At 34.9% G+C, this 24,950-nt stretch overlaps 1 protein-coding gene across 1 annotated transcript; it reads left to right on the forward strand.

Moving 5' to 3' along the window:
• The first annotated feature begins 10,920 nt into the window (after positions 1–10,920).
• On the forward strand, positions 10,921–24,841 carry LOC122054818 (probable protein S-acyltransferase 22). Its single transcript, XM_042616247.1, has 7 exons — positions 10,921–11,303; positions 11,381–11,452; positions 11,678–11,806; positions 11,903–11,983; positions 12,321–12,515; positions 24,495–24,580; positions 24,679–24,841. Exons 1-7 carry the CDS (start codon positions 11,178–11,180, stop codon positions 24,839–24,841), a joined length of 852 nt encoding a protein of 283 aa, XP_042472181.1. The 5' UTR covers positions 10,921–11,177.
• The last annotated feature ends 109 nt before the right edge of the window (positions 24,842–24,950 follow it).

Raw genomic sequence — 24,950 nt, forward strand, 5'->3', positions numbered from 1 at the left:
CCTTCTAAGAGCTTAATGGCTTAAGTATGATTTAATACATCATGCACTATTGCATTGAGTTGCTTATGTTGATGTCCCTTTGAGGAAGTTGCAGATTCTCAAGTGCTAAAGAAACAAAGTTGCTTATTATAAGTTATAATTCAAGCATTTTCCTGGAATGGTTTCATTTTTCAACTAAAGGTTAACATGTTTCAATAGAGAATATGTTTTGGTGAATGCTCCAATATTATATGACTCTACAATTTATACCAAGGCAAAAGTACCTAACTACCTATACGTAGACTCTAACAAACATGTACATATGGATAATATAGATAACTAGGTTATCTCCCCAAGTGAGAAAATTGCTATTGGGATTGCATTTTGATGAGAAACCTGTATGGTCAAAAATTTTCAGGTAGAAATACAATTTTGATTAATTGTTTAAATATTTTGTTATAGTTTCACACTATTGTTTGTGTTAATATTTTTAGGTATTAGCTCATTGTTGATTGATTAGTTATAAAGAATGGACAAAGATTGGATGTCAAAGGATAGACTATCACGTGAATATGAGAATGGAGTTGAGTCTTTCTTGCAATTTGCAATGGAAAACACTAATGATCCGAATATGGGAATATCTTGCCCATGTGCAAAATGTGGCAATCTAAAGAAGAAAAATATACAAACTATCAGGGCACATCTGTATTGTAACGGTATAGATATGACATATCATACATGGATATGGCACGGCGAAAGATCTACGATAGGGATTTCACAAAATGAAAGTGACCAAGTAGGGCCAAATGAATATGTTCGTGAGGAACCAATAAATATGGTTCATGATGCATATGATAGTTATGCTGAGAATCCAACCCAATTCAATAAGCTTCTTGAAGATGCCGAGACACCTTTATATCCGGGATGCACTAAATTTACAAGGTTATCTGCAATTGTGAAATTATTCAACTTGAAGGCCAAATATAGTTGGAGTGATAAAAGTTTCACTGACCTACTCAGTTTGTTAGGAGAAATACTTCCAGATGACAATAAATTGCCTTTATCTCTGTATGATGCAAAGAAAAGCTTATCTGCATTAGGGATGGATTATGTAAAAATTCACGCTTGTCCTAATGATTGTATCTTATACCGGAAGGAGTATGAGGATTTAACTAATTGCCCTACTTGCGGGATGTCAAGGTGGAAGTTGGGAAAAAAAATATGATAAATGAAGGAATTCCTGCCAAGGTTTTGTGGTACTTCCCCCCTATTCCAAGATTTCAAAGAATGTTTCGGAATAAAGAGATATCTAAGGAGTTGACTTGGCATGCCGAAAAAAGACTTTGTGATGGATATTTACGCCATCCAGCTGATACACCTTCTTGGAAAATAGTTGATCGCAAATGGCCAGATTTTGGTATTGAGGCAAGAAATCTCAGATTGGCTATATCAGCTGATGGGATGAATCCTCATGGTTTAATGAGTTCTGCATATAGTTGTTGGCCAGTTTTAATGATTACTTATAATCTTCCTCCATGGTTGTGTATGAAGAGAAAATTTATGATGCTCACATTGTTAATTTCTGGTCCCAAACAGCTGGAAATGATATTGATGTTTACTTAGCACCTCTAATTGATGACTTAAAATGCTTATGGGATATAGGTGTCAAAGCATATGATGCATATCGCCAAGAAACTTTTATGCTTAGGGCTATCTTATTATGGACGATCAATGATTTTCCTGCATATGGGAACATGTCAGGATGCATTGTGAAAGGATATCATGCATGTCCTATTTGTGGTGAAGATACCTATTCAACAAGGTTGAAGCATAGTAGGAAAATGTCTTATACAGGTCATAGAAGGTTTCTACCTGCAACTCATCCTTATCGAAGGCAACGGAAGGCATTTAATGGGAACCAAGAATTTAACCCTGCTCCAAAACCATTAAGTGGCGATGAAGTTTTTGAAAGAGTTGAAAGAATTAATTGTCATTGGGGAAAAATGAGTAGAAAGTCTCAGTCGAATGATGATGTAAAATCATGCTGGAAAAAAAAATCAATTTTCTTTGAACTTCAGTATTGGAAACATCTATACATTCGACATGTTCTTGATGTGATGCACATTGAAAAGAATATTTGTGAAAGTCTTATCGGAACGTTACTTGATATTCCGGGAAAACAAAGGATGGAGTAGCAGTGAGATTAGACCTTTTGGAAATGAATGTCAGGATGATTTGGCACCAAGGATGGGGAGAAGAAAACATTTTGCCAGCAGACTGTTATACACTTAGTAAGGATGAGAAAAGGAAAATTTTGAATTCTTTGTTTGGAATACAACTTCCATCATGTTACTCATCTAATGTTAAAAACCTCGTGTCGTTGAAGGACTTAAAACTTATTGGCCTTAAGTCACACGACTACCACGCTTTAATGCAACAATTGCTTCCTGTTGCGATACGTGGTGTTTTGCCCAAACATGTTAGAGACACTATCACTCGCTTGTGTTTCTTCTTCAATGTGTTATGTAATAAAGTAATAGATGTTTCAAGGATGGATGATATGCAAAGAGAGATTGTGACAATATTGTGTTTACTTGAAAAGTATTTCCTTCATTTTTTGATATAATGATTCATTTAAGTGTTCATCTTGTGCGGGAGGTGAAACTGTGTGGACCGGTTTGGTATAGGTATATGTATCCATTTGAAAGATACATGAAGATTTTGAAAGGTTATGTGCGAAATCGCAATCGACCTGAAGGGTGTATGGCTAAATCTTATATTGCTGAAGAGGCTGTTGAATTTTGCTCAGACTATCTGTCTAGTGTGCACACAATTGGGATCCCATCAAGTCATCGACAAATAGAACTTACTAAGCCTTTATCAGGTGCAGTAGTCTACTCCACTACTCACGATGAGTTGACGCAAGCACATCGTTATGTATTGGCAAATGATGCTGAGATTGATCTCTATATCGAGTAATGTATCTAACTTATTAATATTTTAATGTGGTTTGCTTACATTCTGTTGGTTTATTTATACCAAATAATTTGATTAGGGAACACATGACGTATTTGAATGCAAGATTTCCTCGTAAGGCTAAGTCCAAGAAGTGGTTACAAGATGAGCATAATCGAACGTTTATTACTTGGTTGCGTGATCGTGTAAGTTTCTTTAGTATTACATATTGGCATACATTCATTTTCATATTTATGCATAATTAAATATTTATTGCATAAAAAATTTAGGTTGCTGATGTAGTTGACCATTCCACTCATCAAGTTTCAGAAAGATTGATGTGGATAGCTCGCGGGCCTAACAAGCAAGTACTAAAATACTCTAGCTATTTGATTGATGGGGTTACTTATGCTACAAAAGAGCGTGATGCTATACGAGTTGTTCAAAACTCCGGAGTCAGCTTAGTTGCAAAGACAATGCAAGTTGCAAGTGCAAAGGATAAAAATCCTATTGTGTCAGATATGGTTTTTTATGGAGTTATAGAAGAAATATGGGTAGTTGATTACCATAAATTTCAACTTCCAATGTTTAAATGTAATTGGGTGGAGCATAATAACGGCATTAAAGTAGATGATCTTGGTTTCACATTGGTAAACCTCAATAGACTTGGATTCAAATCTGACGCTTTTATCCTGGCAAGCCAAGCAAAGCAAGTATTTTACATTGAAGATCCCGAAGATCCTTTATGGAGTGTTGTACTTGCAACACCAAACAGAGACTACTTTGAATACCTAAAGGGCGAAGAGTTAGAGGACACTGCTATCCACTATCAATGTTTTAGTAGGGGGTTACCATCAATGGATATTGACGGAGAAGATGATAATGAACCACCATGTATTCGTGAAGACTGTGATGGAAGTTGGATTGACAATATTTAATTGCTGAATTTTTGCTTTTGATTATAAGTGTGTAAACAATTTACCTATGAGGATGAATTTGTGGACAATATTAATATGTTATATTCCTCACTTTAATTCGAATCAGATATGTTGTGATGTTATTGCAAGTTTCTGCTTTTATCTTTTATTTTTTTTCATACTGTTGTGAATTTGTTGGTGTAAATATATCATCTTGCTGTGAGTTTATGCATGTTTCTAACTAAACTTATGTTGATCAGTCTAAGTTGTTACAGATCAATGGATTCTACTAGAAAGAGTAAGAGAATAGGGCAACTTGCAAAGTTGGACAAGGGTAAAGAAGTCATTACAGCTGCCCGTGAAGAGAGTTGCGAGGGTGATAAAGTGTTGGATTCCAAAGACACTATCTCCTCAAGAACTTCTAGAGGTTGCACACAGTTGGATAAGATTACAAAGCAAAGAATGCAAGGTATTAGAAATGAGGTGTCATTCAATAATTTTGGACAACCGATAGGACCAGCTGCTGTAGCCATGCAAAGTTACATTGGTGTCTTGGCTCGGCAAAAGGTTAATATTAAATACAAGACATGGAAGCAAGTCCCAATTGCTGTCAAAGAATTAATATGGGAATCAGTCAATGTAAGCAAGTTAGCATGTTTTAACAATTATAATATTTCACTACTAATGATAGATATATTTTATGTTTGTCTTAATTAATCTTATTAATGTTTTCCACTTATTTGATGTACAGTTGATTTATAATGTTGACTCAAAGTGGAAAAAGGGATGTTTGAGGTCTGCAAACAGTAAGTGGAGGCAATACAAGACCCATCTCACCCAAAAATTTATTTTAAGCAGGCGTGACAAACCTGAGGAGTTGAATGAGCCACCTATTGGCTTTGAAATTACAAGAGAAGATTGGCGTGCGTTTGTCATTAGTCGCATTTCTGAAGATTTCATTGTAAGATTCTAAATTTTTTCTTTTGAAACTATTCGATCATAATTCATTATGTATTATTCAAATTTGATATGTCGCCTGTTTGAAATAACTAGAAACTCAGTGATCAACAAAAAGAGCGAAGGAAAAAAATAGATATCCTCATCGACTCTCACGCAAAGGGTATGCACGCTTTGCTGAAGAAATTGTAAGTATTTTTAAAATATATTTCCTCTAAGAACCCTCTAATTGATTCACATTAAATTATTTCACATTTGTTATTTGATTTTTCTTTGTTGTAGGGGACTGAATTATGTGATGATAATGACATCAATAGAGCTATTATGTGGAAGAAAGGACGCGCCAACAAAGGAGGAGAGTTTGAAGGTGAAGATTTGGTGGACACAGTACACAAGATTGTAAGTAAATTTTCATGTTCTTCTGATAATGACTTCAATATATCTTCTAGTTTTCGAGAGTAAAGTTGCATGCATGCATACCCTTTGCGTGAGGAAGCCAAGGCAAGCAGTGCAATGAGGAGTTTAACAACCATTCCTTGCATAGCTTGAATTCTCAGTACTAGAGCATGTATTGAGGAAGTAAATGGTGAATGAATGCATTGAGAGCTTAGAGGTGACGGGTTTATATAGAACAGATGTGGATTTACTAGGTATCTAGGTTTGAAATGTTCTTACTTGGAGAAGAGATCAAGTCGAAAAGTCTATTACATGCAGTGGTTTCCTTTTGCTGCAATCAATTAATGGTGAATGCATTGAGAACTTAGAGGTGATAGCTAGAGTTTCTATAGAACAGATGCAGATAAATCAACCAGGTTTGAAACGTTCTTGGCAGTAAGAAATTTGTAAGCTTCAGTAACCCAAGGGCCAGTAAAGTTGTTCCCCAGACCACTGCTCTGAAGCTTCTATTATGTTTTCCCACTTAGGAAATATAGATTAAAGAATATATAACAACCATTGCTAAATGTGTATAACTTTTATAATTTCACATCGTTTATTTATTAATTGTTTACGTACATATTTTCATCTTAAATTTATTTTTCAGTTTTTTCTTGATAAGTATAACTTTGATTATTCTCATGTCTTATATTTTTCATTGTCATATGTCCACATATTCATCCTAATATTCTCATCTACATTTCCTTATAAATAACTCATTATCTCCTATTTTAATACCGATCTTATTATTATATTATATGCTTATAGAAAATGGAAGGTGTGATACGCATGCACTTACATTACATTTCACAAAAAGCTAATTCTATAAGCAAAAATTAGATCCAGAAGAAGAAACAAAATTGAGATAAGATAAAGGACTGAAGGAGAAGTTTGTTTGGTCTACCGGCCCGCCTAACATTACAAAATTGAGATAAGATAAAGGACTTAAGATAAACAAAATTTGTTTGTTTGGACTTACATTACATTTCATGCATGTCCGATACTTCCCTAACTTCTCCTACTGGCCCGCCAGTTAACTACAGGTAACAGCAACAAAAGAACAAACAGTGCTTTTCATTCACATTCATTGTTAATTTGTATAAAAGAAAGAGAGGGAGCTTCAGAGAACTAACTCACCTCCTTTAGCATCAAAGACTTCGGAATAACACTGCATACAAGGACATAAGTGCATGAGGCACAACTCAATTAATAAGTTAATAAGAAACGATATATTAAAATGAACTCTTTAATTTGTATACACATTTAGCAGGTTTACTTTTGATTATTCTTTCCTGCAACTCCAGACAATTAGCTTCAATTATGTGGTGGTCCTCTCTTTATGGGTTTGTGTAGTGAAAATTTATTAAAATTTTGTCATTTTATTAAACTTGTAGTCAATTGCTCAATCAAATATGTGCCTTTTTTAGAACTGTGCAGAAGTAAATATATGATTGAATGCCAAAAAAGGAAAAAATATTTCAAAGTCAACTTCATATTTGTTCAATATGACTTACTAAGCACTTGACTTGAGCTATCACGGGAAGAACCGGCCTGGACATCAATATTTTTTAAACCAATATTGCATATCCTTGGTAATTATCCTTGGTAAAGTACTGATAATTCTTTTTAATGTTGCATTACAGGATGAATATATACAAGAAAAGAGGGAGGGTAAGTTGCAATGCGAAGGAGCAAAAGAGGATATTCTTACCAAGGCACTTGAAACTCAGGAATATTCTGGGCGTGTCCGGGGTATCGGAGGTCATATCAACCCAACAATCTATTTCAATGTTGGTAGAACAAGGAAGAAATATGATGTTACCCTAGATATAATCGCTGAGCATAAAAGGGAGCTGAAGGAGGCGAAGATGCAAATTTTAGAACAAGATGTACGCATCCAAAAACTTGAAGCATTAATGCATAAAAGGGGTGCATGGGACAATTCAATTGATGACAAAGGCAGTTGCTCGGTGAAGTTTCATCAGAAGAATATTGAAGAAGATGACGTACAGATTGTGGGTAAAGACGAAGTTTTACAGGTAAAATACAAGTTATAGTGATATTCATTATTATTATAGCATTATAAACTAAATATAATCAACATGTTTTTTTTAATATTTTAGGGTCAATCAGTTGCATTGACATTGGAATCTTGCTCAAATATTGCTGCATATGGTACAATTGTTTGTTTCAATGGCATGGAAAAAATGCTTCATGGTATTCCATTTCCCAAGAATTGCATTCGAGTCTCCATTGATCAAGCAGTGGACAAATCCGCTCCTTTGCCATATCCAATTCCAAGTGAATGTGAAGTAATTGGTGATGCCATAGGAACTGTTGTGGCTTGGCCTGAACAGCAGATTGTGAAGCAAGATGAGGTATATGAGATATTATATTTCTAATTATATTGTCACTTTATTATTATATTTCTAATTATATTGCCACTTTATTATTATTCAACCTAGCTATCTAACTTGTTTATATTTGAAATTATTAGAAGCCTAGAAGGAAGAAGTTTGAACGAAAAAAATCAAAACCTACTTTGTCAACAAGTGTCCCAAGATCATTACATATGTTATATTGTTACAGTAAGCATGCTCTAGATGGAGGAAAATGTATATCAATGTGCTTAGATAATGAAGTGTTTGATGAAGATTGTGAACTTTTTCTTGACCTTGAGGACATCAATTCTTTGTATCATTTGGAGGCAATTTCAGGAAATTTGATCGTTGCCTACATATGGTAAGTAAGTTTATTTAAGCAATTTCAGCAACTTTTTCATCACATGTTTGCTTCCCAATTTTAGCAACTTATTATGGTTTATTGTTACAATTTCACCAACTTATTATGAGTGATCATTATTTTTTAATCCACATGATTGTTTTGTTAGTAAATTTTATTATTTAGTATCTAAATATTATTTTCTTAGTTGCAACTGCATTGCTTTACTTATGCTGGGAAATTACTGCATTGCTTTATGTTTGCTGGGAAATTCTAATATCTAGCAAGACAGAAAATCCCTGATTTGAACTGCAAGAAGTTTACTAATATTGTTGTGTGAACAAGTTTACTCTTGAAAAATTCAACTTCTAGTAATTTTCTCATACCATGTTATTCTCATTAAGTTAATAGTTCATCATTTCTATTGAGAGGTTTACTAATATCAATTGATGTGGTACACTTTACATAAATATAGCTCATTCATTTTCAACCGACCCTTAATGTTTGCCTTCTGCCATTTGTTCTTCTAGACAGGAAGTACTTTGCTCATATCTTTTTTCTTGTATATTTTTAAGTATCTTAAATGTGCTTGTCCTCAAGAAATAAAAGAATTTGCATGTATACATTTCTGGTATGTTTAATATGCAAGACTGTTCATAGTAAGTTCTCATGTATGGATGTTACTATCATCACCATAACTTAGTGTTATGAGTGATCATTATTTTTCCAACTTATTATGAGTGTTTTGTATCTAAATTTTATTATTTAGTATCTAAATTTTTTTCTTTGCAATGATAGGTGTCTGTATAAAAAGATGGTGAAAGATACCAAGACAAAGAAATTCAGATTTATGAATCCTCACAAACTCCCATATCTGGCAAAAACGGCACAAGACAAATCAGTTAAGCTTGAAACCCTGAATCAAAGGGCAACTCTTTTAGCAGATAAGCTGACAAGTGCATCAACAGATCAACTAGTGTTAGTGCCATGTAATGTCGGGTAAGCAAGAAGTAAAACATCACTTTCAATTGCTTCCTTTCGATAATTTATTCAATTTTATGATCTAATCCTATGTATTTGCCTAGTTTCCATTGGAATCTTAGTGTTATTGAACCTTACAAGGATGCTATTTACCTGCTGGATTCCCTAAGTTGCCGCATTCGCGATGATGATTCAAAATACGTAATGGAAATGTGAGTTCAGATTTCTTTTAGTAAATATTTATTATAATAAAAATCTTATTTAACAAATATTCTTAACGTATGAAGGGCCTTAAAATTGTTTAATTCAACCAAGGGAAGGAAAGGTAGGAAAAATGTTAAGTGGGAAGTAGTTAAGGTATGTGTACTTTTGTTTAACATATATTGTAATGTGTATAATTTTCATTAACAATTTGACTCTAATTACTATATATAGGCTCCTCAACAACCGGATGCGAAACAATGTGGTTTTTTTGTGATGCGCTTTATGAGAGAAATTATTGAAGAAGTTGAGACTATTGAGAGAGATTCACTGCAATCAATAGTAACATTATTTAGCTTATCTCAAATTATTTGACATAAACTATTTAAAATTGCAAAGTGATCAGTGTTGATTATTTTTCCATTAACATAAATTGTGTATGCTCACAGTTCACAAAAAGGGTACTCGTGAACAAATTGATGAGGTTCGGTCCGAGTTGGTGGAGTGCATACAAGATCATATTTATGAATAGGTATGGAATGATAGTTGCCATAATTCTATTTAGATTTAAGTTCATGGAATGGTGGTTTTTTGGTGGAATCATAGTTAATGCCAATTTTTTTGATGCAGTGCATAGTTACCAGATCGACCTTGAGCAGTTGACCCCAAAGAAAAGTTGTCATGAAGTTTAAAAACTTGTGAAAATTTTTAGTGAATGATGATGTTTTGTGAATGATGATGTTTTGGAAAAATTGTCACTTAGGTGAAAGGATGTTTTCTGGATTAATATGCAAGTACAAAGCAATGTATTATATGTTATTCTGTAAAGTTCTATCAGTGTAAATTATCTAGTTTCTTTATCAAGCTTTTGTTCCACTATTGGGTTTGTTTTTCTAATAATTACTCGTGCAACAATATACTGAGCAAGAAGCTGTAGATCTTATAATCAGGTAAAGTAGAAAAAGTTAACTACTTCATTATGCTTTCATCTTAGTATTTGTATATTTGATTTGTCTTCTTTGAACCAGCTTCAAGTCAAAAAGCCAGATCCTCTAGATAGCTGTTAAAAATAAGGTATTATTTGGTTTGTCAGTGATCTTAATATTTGGTAATATTTGGTCTTTGATGCTCACGACAGAGTTCCAACGCTGCATGATTACCTTGTTCAAGCAGATTGCTCGCTGCCTCAGTAGCTCGCATTTTCAGGTTTGTTTCATCATTGATATTCCTTCTTTTTAGTGTTCTATATTAAAAGGAAATACTAACTGTCGATGAGATTGTTATCCTCTTGCTTGAACATGAACCAAAGTATTAGTGTTCAAGCAGATTGTTCTATATTCCTTGCTTGATGTGTTTAAGGCATTCAAAGCTATTGGCCTCATCCGGTGGGTGGCTGTTCAGAAGACTGCTCGTGAGGGGATGCAGTGGGTTTCAATTGGCAATGAGGTGACATAGTAGGTTTCAACCGACAAAGAGGAACACATGAGGTGTTAAAGGCGGCAAGCGGTGGTGCAGTTCATAGGAGCATACCAGTAGTTTTGTTCTTTTTCGTGTGCCAGTTGGCAGATGGAATGAATTTTTTTCCCTGTGCCAACCAGCATGGACAAAATTTAAAACTTCGAGGCTTCTAAAGTTGTTGGTCTCTTCCTGATCAATACTTTTAATCTTCCATCTTAACTAAGGTAATATTTCTTCGCCATTTCGTGTTCTGGTGTTTGGATTGCTATGGATGGAGAAGTTGTGCAATAATTCAGAGTGATGCCACCGTTGGGATTCGAGGTGATAAGTTGCAAATTTCTAGGCTAACCAAAACAATGTGGGTGCTTCTCATGTGGTGTGGTAGGATGTCTTAAAAAGAATAGGACAGTAAGATGAGTAATTTACTTTTTTTGATTGCTTGATCAGATGGCCTTTGGACAAATGCATAACCATAAAAGATGGATAATTCAGAATATTGGTTATTAGGGAGAAAGGTGATAGAGATCTCATTTACGATGAGCCACACAATCTTTTCAAGAAAATAAAGTTCTTATGTGCTTTATATTAACTTGGTTTTTCTCTAATGATTTCTATCTGTTTGTATTGCAGGTTCTAAAATATAGTAAGCATTGTAGAGTCTGTGACAAATGCGTTGATGGCTTTGATCATCATTGCAGGGTGAGGGTTTTCTCCATTCACAACCTTATATGTTTTGTTATCTTGTAGTAATATGCAGTATTCATCTTTCCTTGTAGTGGATCAATAACTGCATAGGAAGAAAAAATTACAAAAGGTTCTTCATCCTCATGGTGTTTGCTCTTCTCTTGGTAAGCACAAATATTTCCTACCATTCCAATAGTTGTATTCATTAATCATGCATAGTGATTGACACTATTTTCTTAGTGTAGATTTATCATCTGTGTGCATCAACTTAGAAGATACTATTTTCTTAGTACGTGAAGGACCTGATACATAGAATGCATTTTATGTCAGGTCCTTTTCATTCTGATTGACTATTGATTGGTCTCCATGCTTTGTGCACCTTGGGCCAGCTTATTCTGCAGTGGGCTGTTGGGATGCTTGTGCTGATACTGTGTTTTGTTGAGAGAAGGAGATTTTCTGCTGAAATTGTTTCAAAGCTGGGTAGTAGCTTTTCCTTGGCACCCTTTATCATTGTGGTGGTGAGTACTCAGAAGAGAAAATGAATGAAAATCACACATCATAATGAGGATTTTTCAAGGTTCTGATACTAATTTGATAATGTCTCTATAATGCAGGCTGTGTGCACTTTATTAGCCATGGTTGCTACTCTTCCAGTTGCACAACTTTTCTTCTTCCATATTCTTTTAATAAAAAAGGTACACTACTTTCATATTTCTACTTGTGACACAGCAAACACTACCAGTTACACAGCTCCTACATTTATATAAAACAAACCTATGTATCCGGTCAAATATCTCTATTTCAAGGAATATATCTTTTATATTTTCAAATTCTTTGCATTCATCCATACACTGAGCATTACTGAAACTTATTATCCAACTGAACTATTACAGCTTGTTATTTAACTGATAGATTTTCCATAGTGGAAAACAAATAGTAGAATTTGAACGATATGGTGTTGTTTATTCATCAATTCTGGAGAAAATTGACACTTTAACTAGCTCATGCTACTCTACATGGATGCGCTTACAGGGAATCAGCACCTATGATTACATTATTGCTTTGAGGAAGCAAGATCAGGAGCAGGAGCAACTTGCTGTTGGTGGGCAGCAAAGTCCGCAAATGTCCCAAGTGAGCGCTTTTACTGGACTAAGCAGCACCAGTTCTTTCAATCAATTCCATCTTGGGTCATGGTGTACTCCGCCAAGATTATTCCTTGAGGATCAGGTATCATACTTTCATTATTTAGAAAGTTATTGTGAATGTAATTTACCATGGTTAAGATTATTTTTGAAAAACCTTTTAATAAGATTTTTTTTACTGTACGAGGCAAATCCATTTAATTAAAAGTTTTTTTTTGGTAAAAAAGCCTAGTTGTAAATCTTTATCAGCACTTCATTCATTTCTCCTTATTCATCATTATCGTATTTTTGAATAAAAATTGAAATAACAAATGTAATCCACTTGCTTATTGTACACTTGGTTCAATGGTTAGCGAACTTAGGTGTGTGCTGTTTGAATTTTGTTTTCATGCATTGACCTCTTTAGATGATTTGTTTCTTGTGAACCTATTTTGAAAGATGCAATATATCTTTTAATATGGGTAGTTAATGTTGTTATAATTAACCCGTTTTTATGGAATTTCGTGAACTAAGAATCTTGTACACTGCATGCGATTTCTTATTCAAGCTCTCGCTGGAAAGCTAACCAAAATCAACTTAGTTGATCATTAGCTATTCATAAATTGAACTGCATTCACATTTCCATTGCCAACTTCTGACTTCTGAGAATTTGATAGTAGGATAATGTCTACAGTTTGTTAATATATATATTTCCATGACGCATGGGTGTTGGAAGGGAATAGAATGTCGTCCTCGATTTTGGGACTGTGAATGTGTCATGTCAAGTTGAACTTTTACCTTGCTTCAGCTCAATTGTGTAAATAATTGTCAATCTCATGGTATAACTTAAGTTAGATTCTATTACAGAAATTCTAGTTCAAAATTAATTCTAGTTCAAAATTAATGTCAATAGCACTCGTTGCTTTTTCACGTTCGTTTAAAAACAATTGAGTAAAATGCAGCAGAATATAAGTTAAGTAAAAACAATTGCTAACATAGTTTATTTTTACTTGGTTCGGAGTCTACAGCTAGCACTCTCGCTTGGTTAATATATATGCTTAGAACTTGTAAAGACAGGTCAAACATTAATATGCTTGGTTAATATATCCATCTACAGCACTCCCGCTTTTTCCTTTAAATATGATTTTCATTTAGCACAGAACTAATGCCAATTTTTTTATTTTGATGCAGTGTTTAAAGAGCTTGAGTAGAAGTTGGCCCTAAAGAAAACTTGTCAGTTACGATATAAACACACTTACGGTATGAATTACATGTATATATAACATTGACATATTATTTAGTACGAGATTTACATGTATGAAAGTTTTCATACAAAATTTCTTGATTGCCTACAACCCCAGGTGTGCTGATGACAAGTTGAAGAAGATGGCTCTAAGAGTGATAGCTGAAAGCCTTTCAGAAGAAGAGATTGCTGGACTTAAAGAAGCAATTCCATGCGATGGACACCAACAACAGGGGTTAGTCAATGATGAGGTTTTGTAAAACTTGTGTGTTTGAAAAATTATTGTCATGAAGTTAAGGATAACTTGTATGATACAAATTTAATTTGTGGATCAATATGTATACATTTTGTTTGTATAATATAAAGTTTTATTTATTTGTTAAATAGTCTTCTTATAAAAATGATTGTGGTTGTGGATATTCAATTATATGTAAATTTTGAGTATTTTTATAATTTTGCTATTTAATTAAGAAAAACACTATTTTTTATAAATTTAAAAAGACAACGTTTTTAAGTAATAAAAGACAACGCTTAAAAAATAATGTCTTTGAGACCAACCACAACGCTTTTAAAGCGTTGTCTTTGATATGGGCATTTTTACAACAGCATCTTTAACAACGCTTTTTAAGAACGAATAGACAACGCTTAAAAAGCGTTGTCTTTGTGACCAACCACAACGCTTTTAAAGCGTTGTCTTTGATATGTGCATTTTTACAACAGCATCTATAACAACGCTTTTTAAGAACGAAAAGACAACGCTTAAAAAGCGTTGTCTTTGTGACCAACCACAACGCTTTTAAAGCGTTGTCTTTGATATGACTTTCTACAACACCATCTACAACATCACTTTTTAAGTACATACGACAACGCCAAAAAAGCGTTGTTGTTTAGCTTTTTTCTTGTAGTGACAACAGCGGTTAGTCAATGATCAGGTTTTGTAAAACTTGTGTGTTTGAAAAATTATTGTCATGAAGTTAAGGATAACTTGTATGATACAAATTTAATTTGTGGATCAATATGTATACATTTTGTTTGTATAATATAAAGTTTTATTTATTTGTTAAATAGTCTTATTATAAAAATGATTGTGGTTGTGGATATTCAATTATATGTAAATTTTGAGTATTTTTATAATTTTGGTATTTAATTAAAAACACTATTTTTTATAAATTTAAAAAGACAACGTTTTTAAGTAATAAAAGACAACGCTTAAAAAACAATGTCTTTGAGACCAACCACAACGCTTTTAAAGCGTTGTCTTTGATATGTGCATTTTTACAACAGCATCTTTAACAACGCTTTTTAAGAACGAATAGACAACGCTTAAAAAGCGTTGTCTTTGTGACCAACCACAACGCTTTTAAAGCGTTGTCTTTGATATGTGCATTTTTACAACAGCATCTATAACAACGCTTTTTAAGAACGAAAAGACAACGCTTAAAAAGCGTTGTCTTTGTGACCAACCACAACGCTTTTAAAGCGTTGTCTTTGATATGACTTTCTACAACACCATCTACAACATCACTTTTTAAGTACATACGACAACGCCAAAAAAGCGTTGTTGTTTAGCTTTTTTCTTGTAGTGCTTGCTTACCTGCCAGACGTCCGGTCAGCCCGTCGACCCGTCTGGACTTCTCGCCAAGCGTCCGGTCAGCCCGTCGACCCGCTTGGACTTCTCGCCAGCTATCCGGTCAGCCCGTCGACCTAGCTGGACTTCGTGCCAGACATCCGGTCAGCCCGTCGACCTGTCGGCTATCCGGTCAGCCCGTCGACCTAGCTGGACTTCTCGCCAAGCGTTCGGTCAGCCCGTCGACCCGCTTGGACTTCTCGCCAGCTATCCGGTCAGCCCGTCGACCTAGCTGGACTTCGTGCCAGACATCCGGTCAGCCCGTCGACCTGTCTGGACTTTTCCTGCACACTTGATCAAAGTGTCAGACAACAACACAACTAACTTAACCTATTTGTCATTCATCAAAACCTGGGTTAGACCGTTAGTGCTACCCGCACCAACAACTTTGGCACCAAAAAAGGCTTGGTCGGGCTCTTTCTTGGGTAGGAAACAAAATCAAATGAGTGAATGTGAGGCTATGTAGAGGCTACAACAGGGACTAAGAGGAGGAATTGGTTTTGGTCTCCTGATGGACTTGAGCTTCTTGTGTTTGACCCGAACACCCAACTCAAGTTCATCAATAATAACTCATACCACTAAAGAGTTATTATTGAACTACCGTACCAATCCCATATTACAATATGGGCTCCTTCTATCATGAGTGCATTAATCTCCCTGTGTTTAAGATATCGTATCTCCGTTAATTAAATAAGTTACTGACAACTCACTTAATTAACATCTGACTTCAAGAGTAATACCACTCAACTTTATTATCATGTCGGACTAAGTCTACCTACAGGGTTTACATGATAAACCTTATGAGCTCCTCAAGGGGACATCATCAACCTAAATAAATAGGACACAATTCCCTTTTATAATCAACAACACACCGTATAAATAGCACTATCTCAACTGATCGGGCTGATTGATTTAACGAATAAATCTCACTCATTGATAAGTTAAAGAAATAAATACTAAGTGTACGTGCTTGTTATTATATCGGGATTAAGAGAACGCACATCCATAATAACAGAGGTTCTGTTCTTTTATGCAGTCAGTATAAATCTAACAACCTCAAATGGTCCTGCTCAATATACACATAGTGTACTAGTGTAATTTTATAGTCAAGACAGACTAATACCAAATTACACTACAACCGTTCCAATGGTTTGTCCCTATCCATCTTGGTTGTGAGCTACTATTTATAATTTATAAGGAACTGATAACATAATCTTTTATGTGACACTACACACCATGTTATCTACAATATAAATTAAATAGACAACTGCATTAACATATAAATAAATATAAAATGCAACATTTGACCAAAGTGATTCTCATTTCAAAATAGATGTTCATACAAAAAGCTAGGCTTATAGTATACATCCCAACAGGACTTTCTCTGCCCAACATCTAATCATCTATGATCTATTAGGACTTCCCGTTACCTAGAATCTGATCACCCTTGACCTACTAGGACTTCTTCACCAAGTGTCCAGTCCTCTGTGACCTACTTGAAATTTCCTTGCCAACTTACTATTAGACTTTTGATCACCAAGTGTCTGGTCAAATTTTGACCCACTTAGACTTTCATACCTGTTAGTTAGAGCCCTAGAGCCAATCATTTGATGATTGTATTATGGACTTGTTGTATCATATTCTTATATAAATAAAGGCATTTGGTTTTTGGTTATTATGCTTACTTGTATTAGTGCCAAATAAACTAAGTATAATAACGTCCTTGAGTAGAAAGTTCTTACCTATGTCAATCGATTGGTTGAATCGATAGTGACATGATATAGGGAACACTACTCTTAATCATTCCTAGTCGAGTATTAACATTCAGGGACAATGTTAATACAATAAGACTAGCATGTAGGTCAACTCGATGACTTGATCTCACAAGTCATGGATATAGAGATATCAAGTTGACACATGGGTATGCATTAGAGAATGTATACTGAATGACCCGCCATGAGAAAGTATCATGAATCGTTATATGAGTGTCATATACTTTCTCATGTGGCTATTAGTATGACTACTAGTCCTTAGACCTGAAGTCACCATGGTTCCCTACATAATGAGTTATGTACTTTGGTTTCGTCAAACGTCACCCGTAACTGGGTGGACTATAAAGGCGATTACTGGGTATGTAACAAATTATGCGGAGGGATGTGAGTGATGTAGATGAGATCTATCCCTCCTATATGACGGGAGAGACATCGATATTCTTGATAGAGTGAGACCACAAAGTGCATGGTTATGCCCAAATGAGTCAATATGAGATATTGAGCTCATTTGATTTAGTGAGTCTACTTGGAGATCAAGATTTAGATTGGTCAGAGGATGACACGGTCTATGCCTCACATTGATCAATCTAGATGTCTAGGATAGAAGAACACTTGTCATATATTGTGATGAGTTACAATTAGTAGTCACAAGGTGATGTTGGATCTCAACATTCTTGTAACTTGGATAGTAATGATGTGTTGCTAGATACCGCTCATTACTTATGCTCCTAAATGGGTTTGGGGGCATTACCAACGTTACAAGAACCTATAGGGTCACACACTAAGGACAATTAGATGGAGATTAGGTTCATATGATGAACCAAGAGGATTAGATTCATATAATGAATAAAATTGGATTAAGAGTAATCCTAATTGGGCTAATTGAGTTTGACTCAAGTTGATTCATGTGTTCAATGAGTCTAATTTAGATTATGACTCATTGAATCAATTTAATTAAATGAATTAGATTCATTATATTAAATTAGCTTGAATTAAATGGTTGGATTAGATCAACCATGAGAGAGATTAAGTCAAGTTTGACTTGCCTTGAGAGGAAGAGGAAAAGTCAAATTTGACTTGACTTTATGCCACATCATAAGTGAGTTGGCAAGATGTGGACCAATGATGATGCTCCACATCATCATGGTTACTTAAGTGAGATGCCATCTCATGGAGGTTACAATTCTTCACTTTAATGGCCTCCACATTAATTGTGATTAATGTGAAAGGGGGTTACACATCTTATGGTGGCCGGCCACTTTTGTGTGTGGGAGAAAAATTCATTTTTCATTCAATTGTATTCATTCACATCTTCTTCCTCCTAGTGCTCTCTCTTCTTGCTCTTCCTCTCCTTATCTTGCCGAACCCTACTAAGGTGCTAGCACACTTTAGTTTGGTGATCTCCTTCTTGTGTTCGTGTGGATACTTCTAGAGGGTTGTCTACTTTGACAATCTCGAGATCCGGGACACCGTTGGACTAGCGGGATAGCGAAGGGCATCACATCGAGGGTAACGCTCTTATCTAGTGTAGATCTAGAGTTTGTAAACTCGTACTCGTATTTTTTTTCCATTTTTCTTCGTACGGATCTATGTGGCGGGGGTTTCGGGGTTTCCGCGACGCGAAAAAGTGGTTTTCGCGGCCCGAAAAACTCAACAATACCAAGTATTGGTTCTTCTTGACTTACTTGAATTTTTCTCTTGCCAACCTTTTCGTTGAACTTTGCTTGCCTAACCTCTAATTAGGATTAGTCACTCGGTAGACTTCTCACCCATGCCAATCTTCTAATTAGGACTTCCCTTTGCTTGATTTCAATTAGAACTTTCCACTTCCTAACATCCGGTTAGAGTTTTCAATTACTTAACCTTAGTTAGGACTTTTCGTTGTCTAATCTCTAGTTAGGGCTTTGTCAGCTAAGTATCTGATCCTCCCTTGGCCTACTTCACTACTTGCTCACATATTGTTAAATATAGAAAATTAGCTCGAGTCAATCTGAGCTTAGTCAACTTGGTAAATCATGACTGAGGATGATTGCACCAACACATAACATATTAAGAGTAACCGGATACTTAAAGAGAGGCCTAGAGCAAGTCAAGAGTGATCGGATGCTTGAGGGGAGACCCAGACTATGAGAGTAATTGTGATCCTTCATTTGGGGGGAATTGTGGAAAAGATCATGAGTTTAAAAAGATAATAGATATCTTCATTAATATTAGCCATTTTGGGTATAATATAAAAATAAATCAATGAGAGCTTAACCCAAAATAAACAATATCATACTATTATGGAGATATGTAAATTCTTTTAGAAAATTTACTCAATTAAATTGAAGTTACATTTCTACAAATGTATATGTTGGGTTGCAACGGTTGCAATTGTTGTAAATAAAGTTCTATATTGAAAACACATGGAAAGGATAATGGACTTATAAGGGAAAGATATCTTCATTGGTATGACATCTTTTGGGTAGAGCCTAAAAATAAAAACCATGAGGGATTATACCCAAAGTAGATAATATCATACAATTATAGAGATAACTAAATTTTTTTGGTAATAATAATTAGTATCAAAGCTTGGACTGCTAGAAGTACTAACCGCCGACTGTGCATAAGAGCTATAGTCTAGTTGAGACATATGAGTTAAATATTAACCTCTAACGAAGGATATGAGGGCTCTCATATCTGGATCAAGATGACCAGACATCAGACAAAAAAGTCCTAGTTGCAACTAGGCAAGGAAAACCTAGTAAGTTAGTTAGACTGAGGGGTAAGGAAGTCATATTAGATCGGGTAGACCGAGAGGCAAGACTTAGTAGGGTGGTTGGACTGAGGGGCAGGAAAGTCCTGGTGGATCAAGGATCAGATGACATTAAGTGAATATGCTTGAGGAGCGACCCTTCATTTGAGGGGTGATTATTCTGTTGCAATGATTACAAATAAAATCTCATATTAAAAACACATAGAAAGGATTATAGATTTATAAGAAAAAAATATCTACATTGGTACGAGACATTTTGAGTAGAGCCAAAAATATAAAAACTATAAAAGTTTATGTCCAAAATGAATAATATCATACTACATAATAATAATAATAATAATAATAGATATCTATTTTTTTTTTTTTTGGGTAGTAATACTTTTCATCTATTGCATCTGGATTCAATCTAATATCTGTTCGATCTTACTTTTAAAAGATTATTTTATTGGCTTAGTTCTTCTTATGCCTAACCAATTATTAGACAGTTAAACATTTTTTTAAAAAAAAATGAATTTCCCTAAAATAACTTTTATTTTCGTATTGAATTCATTAAAAGTTCTTTATCAACAAATTTCAACTGAAACTGATTTTTAAGAACTTCTAAAACTTTTAAAATCAATTACGGAATTATCAATTAATCTTATAATTAATTAATGAATCAATCAAGTGATTAATTGATTTCTCAATTTATTCTATGAAAAATTAATTATCAATTTCTCATCACCCTTTTATAGTTTCACATGAATTTACGTTCACATATATTCAAGTTAGCACGGGTGTGTTCATGTCCATGACCATAATTCATATGTAAGTCAATATTTTCTTTTATTCATAGGGTTGTAAATGAACCAAGTGTTCATGACAAACTTGGTGTTCAGCTTGGTAAGAGCTTGTTTATGTTCATTCAATAAACATAAGATTAATTAAACAAACAAGATTGAACAGTCACTACAAGAAATTTTAGATTTAACCACACCTAATAGACAACAGTTTTTCGAGAAACTGTTGTCTTTTTGCCATTTAACAACGGTTTTATTGAAAACCGTTGTTGTTCATCATAATTTTTTTTAAATGACAACGATTTTTAAAAAACTGTTGTCTAATGTATGTCAAAGACAACGATTTTTAAAAAATTGTTGTCTAATGTATATCAAAGACAACGGTTTTAAAAAATTGTTGTCTTTTAGCGTTGCTTAGAGTTTTTTTGTTCGCGTGAGGCTAGGTCACTGATAATGAGCATTTTTATTAGTTATTTTAGCTCTTAGACTTAGTATTTTTACCTTCTCACAAGCTTAATTTGGTGTTTATATTATATTTTGTGAGTAGGAATTCATTTTGGACTTAATTATAAATTTTCTATAAATTGTGGAATTTAATTGCATATTTTGATGTGGTTTTGTAGGGAATTCAAAGAGTCATGGATTAGGGTTGAACCGGATCAAATTTGGCTTGATTTGGAGGTCAAATGAGGAAGATCAAGCTAAATTAATGTGGACCGTTGATCAAGATCCAGTGAAATCTTGCCCCTTCATTCAGATCTAAGTGATCCAGCCTTTCATCATGATTTAAAGCGATATGGACCGTTGATCTAGAACTTAAGGCATCCAAGGGTTCATTCAAGAAGTAGAGCTCCAATTCAAATCCAATCCAAAAGTCCACTCTTCAAACCCAATTTCAAAAGTCCAATTTCATCCTCTTAATGGATCCGGATCCCATTAACCCGAAATCTCAACTTCTCAACCCAATATCCAAAATCCAAAAGCCCACTTTTAATCCTAGGTTATTGGATTCGGATTCCTCCCCTTAACCCAAAACCCGAACTGTTAGGATGTATACTAAAAGCCTAGCTTTTGGTATAAACATTTATCTAGAAATAAGAATCACATTGGTCAAATGACTACATTTATGATAAATGTAGTTGTTCAATTAATTTATATTGTAGATAATATGGTGTGTGGTGTCACACACAGAGGATCATGTTATCAGTGCCTTATAAATTATAAACAGTAGCTCACGACCATGATGGAAAGGAACAAACCATTGGAAGGTCGTAGTGTAATTAGGTGTTAGTTTATCTTAACTATATAATTACACTAGTACACTAAGAGTGTATTGAGTAGGACCATTAGAGGTCGTTTCTTTTATACTGACTTTATAAAGGAACAAAGACCTCAGTTGTTATGGAAGTGTGTGCTCTTAATCCTAATATAATAACAAGCACATATATTTGATATTTATTTCTTTAATTTATCAATGGGTGAGATTTAGTTCGATGAATCAATAAGTCTGATAAGTTGGGAAATGATATCACTTATAGTGTGTGCTGTTGATTATAGAAGGAAACTATGTCCTAGTAATCTAGGTTGAGAATGCCCCCAAGAGGAGCTTATAAGGATTATCATGTTAAACCCTGCAGGTGGACTTAGTCCGACATGACGATGAAGTTGAGTGGTACTACTCTTGGAGCTAGATATTAATTAAGTGAGTTGTCAGTAACTTACTTAATTAGTGGACATTTGTTATCTTAAACACAGGGAGACTGACACACTCATGATAAGAACGAGCCCAAAATGTAATTTGAGATTGGTGCGGTAGTTCAATAATAGTTCTCTAGTGGAATGAATTATTATTGATAAAATTAAGTTGTGTGTTCGGGGCGAGCACGGGATGCTTAATTTTATCGGGAGACCAAAACCAATTCCTCGTCTCGGTCCCTATCGTAGCCTCTAGTATATAGAGATTTATACCCACCGCATACCCACCTTCTTACCCATCCAATGGGGCCGGCCAAGACCAAGTGGATGAGTCAAGTAGGTGGCCGGCCAAAGCTTGGGTCCCAAGCTTAGGTGGCCGGCCACTAGAATATTAAAAGGATTTTTATTAAAATTATTTCTTATGTGGATATCATGATTTTAAAAGAGAGTTTAAAAATTAAAAATTTCCTTTTATAGCTTTCTACAAAAGATTAAGAGAAGAGATTAATCTCTTTCCTTATTTGTAATTTAAAAGGATGATTTTAATTTTTGGTAAAAACTTTCCTAATTTGTAAATCATCTACATGTTTAAAAGAGAGTTTAAAATTTGAAATCTTTCCTTATTTGTTGATTAAAGGAGGATTTTAAATTTTAAGAAAACTTTCCTTTTTAACCATGTTCATGATTTAAAAGAGAGTTTAAAAATTAAATATTCTCTTTTATAAGTTTCTACAAGAGATTAAGAAAAGATTTGATATCTTTCCTTATTTGTAGATTAAAAGAGATTTTAATTTTTAGAGATAACTTTCTTTTTATCCACATGTTTAAAAGAAAGATTTTAATTTATAAAATTTCCTTTTTATTAACCAATCATGAAGGGATGAAAATTATTGGAGAAATTTTTTATAAATTTCTTGAGACAAATTAGGAAGTTTTAATTAATTAAAACTCTTCTTGTTTGTAGCTTTAATATGGCCGGCCATATGAATTGATGAGAAGAAAATTATTTTTAATTAAATAAATTTTCTTTTTCAATGGCAAAAGAATTAAGGAAGTTTTTATTAAATTTTCCTTATTTGCCAAGACCAAGGATTATAAAAGAGGGGGTAGAGGAGGTTTCATAGTGAAGAACTCTATTCTATTTTTCCTCTCTTTTCTCCTTGGGTGTGGCCGGCCCTTTCTTTCCACTCCTCTCCTTTGTGTGGCCGAAACATTCTCATGGTGTAGATAGCTTTGGTGGCCGGATCTAAGAAGGAGAGAAAAGAAGCCTCTTTTCTAGCATCCCTTGGAGCATGGTGGTGGTGGCCGAACCTCTTCATCCTAGGAGAAGTTTTGATGGCTGAAACTTGTAAGGAAGAAGAAGGTGCTTGGTGGTTCTCATCTCGGAAGATCATTGCCCACACAACGTCCGAGGTTAGAAGAGGAATATGGTAGAAGATCAAGAGGTTTTTCTAAAAGGTATAACTAGTAATTTTTCTTCCCGCATCATACTAGTTATTTTTGGAAATAATACTAAATACAAGAGGCATACGATTCTAGTGTTTCGAATTTGTTTTCGATATAGTGTTTTTTTGTTTTTCTTTTCCTTGTGATTTGATTGTTCTTTTCGGTTGACCTAAAGTTATTTTAGGAAATTAAATATTAGCTTTCCTTAAAAGGTTTTGTCTAGTCGGTGGTGGTTGCTCCCATATCTAAGAAGGCCATGTGCCTCGCCACGTCAGTACTGGGAACCAATTTTGGAAATTAATATTTAATGAAATTAATAACTTAGGTGATTTGGATCAAACGTGTTAAGTTCCGCAGGAGATCCAAGTCAAAACCTAAAAGAACAAATAGATTAAGTTTTGGATCAAACGTGTTAAGTTCCGCAGGCGATCCAAAATTTAATTTAAAAGAACACATGGTAGCTAGGAAAAGGTTCAGACCTTTGTACAAATTTTTTGTACAGTGGAACCTCTAGGTTTTCCGAGTAGCAACCAACAACCCATTAAGAAAACCCACCTCCCCTTTTCTTCCTCACGGATGGAACAGAACCCTGGAATCCCTCTTCTCGCGCGATTCTCTTCCTCGCGCCAAGCTAGGGCAGCGACGACAACTCCCCACACTGCGCCTCCTTCTTCTTTCTTCTCTCCGGCCGGCGGCTTCTCCTTTGCTTTCACTGCCTCCAGCCGGCCAGCCAATACAGTCCACTCTTTTCTTCTTCTCAGATTCCAGTGGCGAGCGACAGCAACAACTCGGCAGGGGGTAGCAACCTTCGGCGACAGATCTGACCAACTCCACCTTGCCGAAGGGGTTCTTCGGCAAGAACCTTCACCTCCGGACATTCTTCCTTCACTCCTGACTTGATTGTATACATTATTTGGGATGTTGAATTTGGTTGTGTGATCGTTTATTACAGATCCATCCGGCCAAAAAACATATGCCGCCTTCTCAACCGCCAGCCGCAACTCCCCCACTGCGCCCTCACCGAGAAGCACCCTGACGCCTCCTCCGCCGACGGCGAAGACGATCCCCTCCACTTCTCTGTGACTCTTCAACAGTCTTTATGCTGCCTATGCTAGAACTGATAACTTCCATTAAAATCAAATGATTTCTCCCTTTTGCAGTAACATCCATTTAGTTCTTCGCTTCTGACTAATTAATATCTTTCTAGTTCCTTTGCTTTTTGAA

Source organism: Zingiber officinale, chromosome 3B (genome assembly GCF_018446385.1).
Source record: "Zingiber officinale cultivar Zhangliang chromosome 3B, Zo_v1.1, whole genome shotgun sequence".
Lineage (NCBI taxonomy): Eukaryota > Viridiplantae > Streptophyta > Magnoliopsida > Zingiberales > Zingiberaceae > Zingiber > Zingiber officinale.

What these genes read in the sequence shown, in the direction of transcription:
- LOC122054818 (XM_042616247.1), top strand. Translation starts at nt 11,178, where the DNA reads ATGTGCTTTATATTAACTTGGTTTTTCTCTAATGATTTCTATCTGTTT. An exon ending in CACCCTTTATCATTGTGGTG is followed by an intron (nt 11,807 to 11,902) that starts GTGAGTACTCAG and finishes TCTATAATGCAG; the next exon opens with GCTGTGTGCACTTTATTAGC. An exon ending in ATATTCTTTTAATAAAAAAG is followed by an intron (nt 11,984 to 12,320) that starts GTACACTACTTT and finishes ATGCGCTTACAG; the next exon opens with GGAATCAGCACCTATGATTA.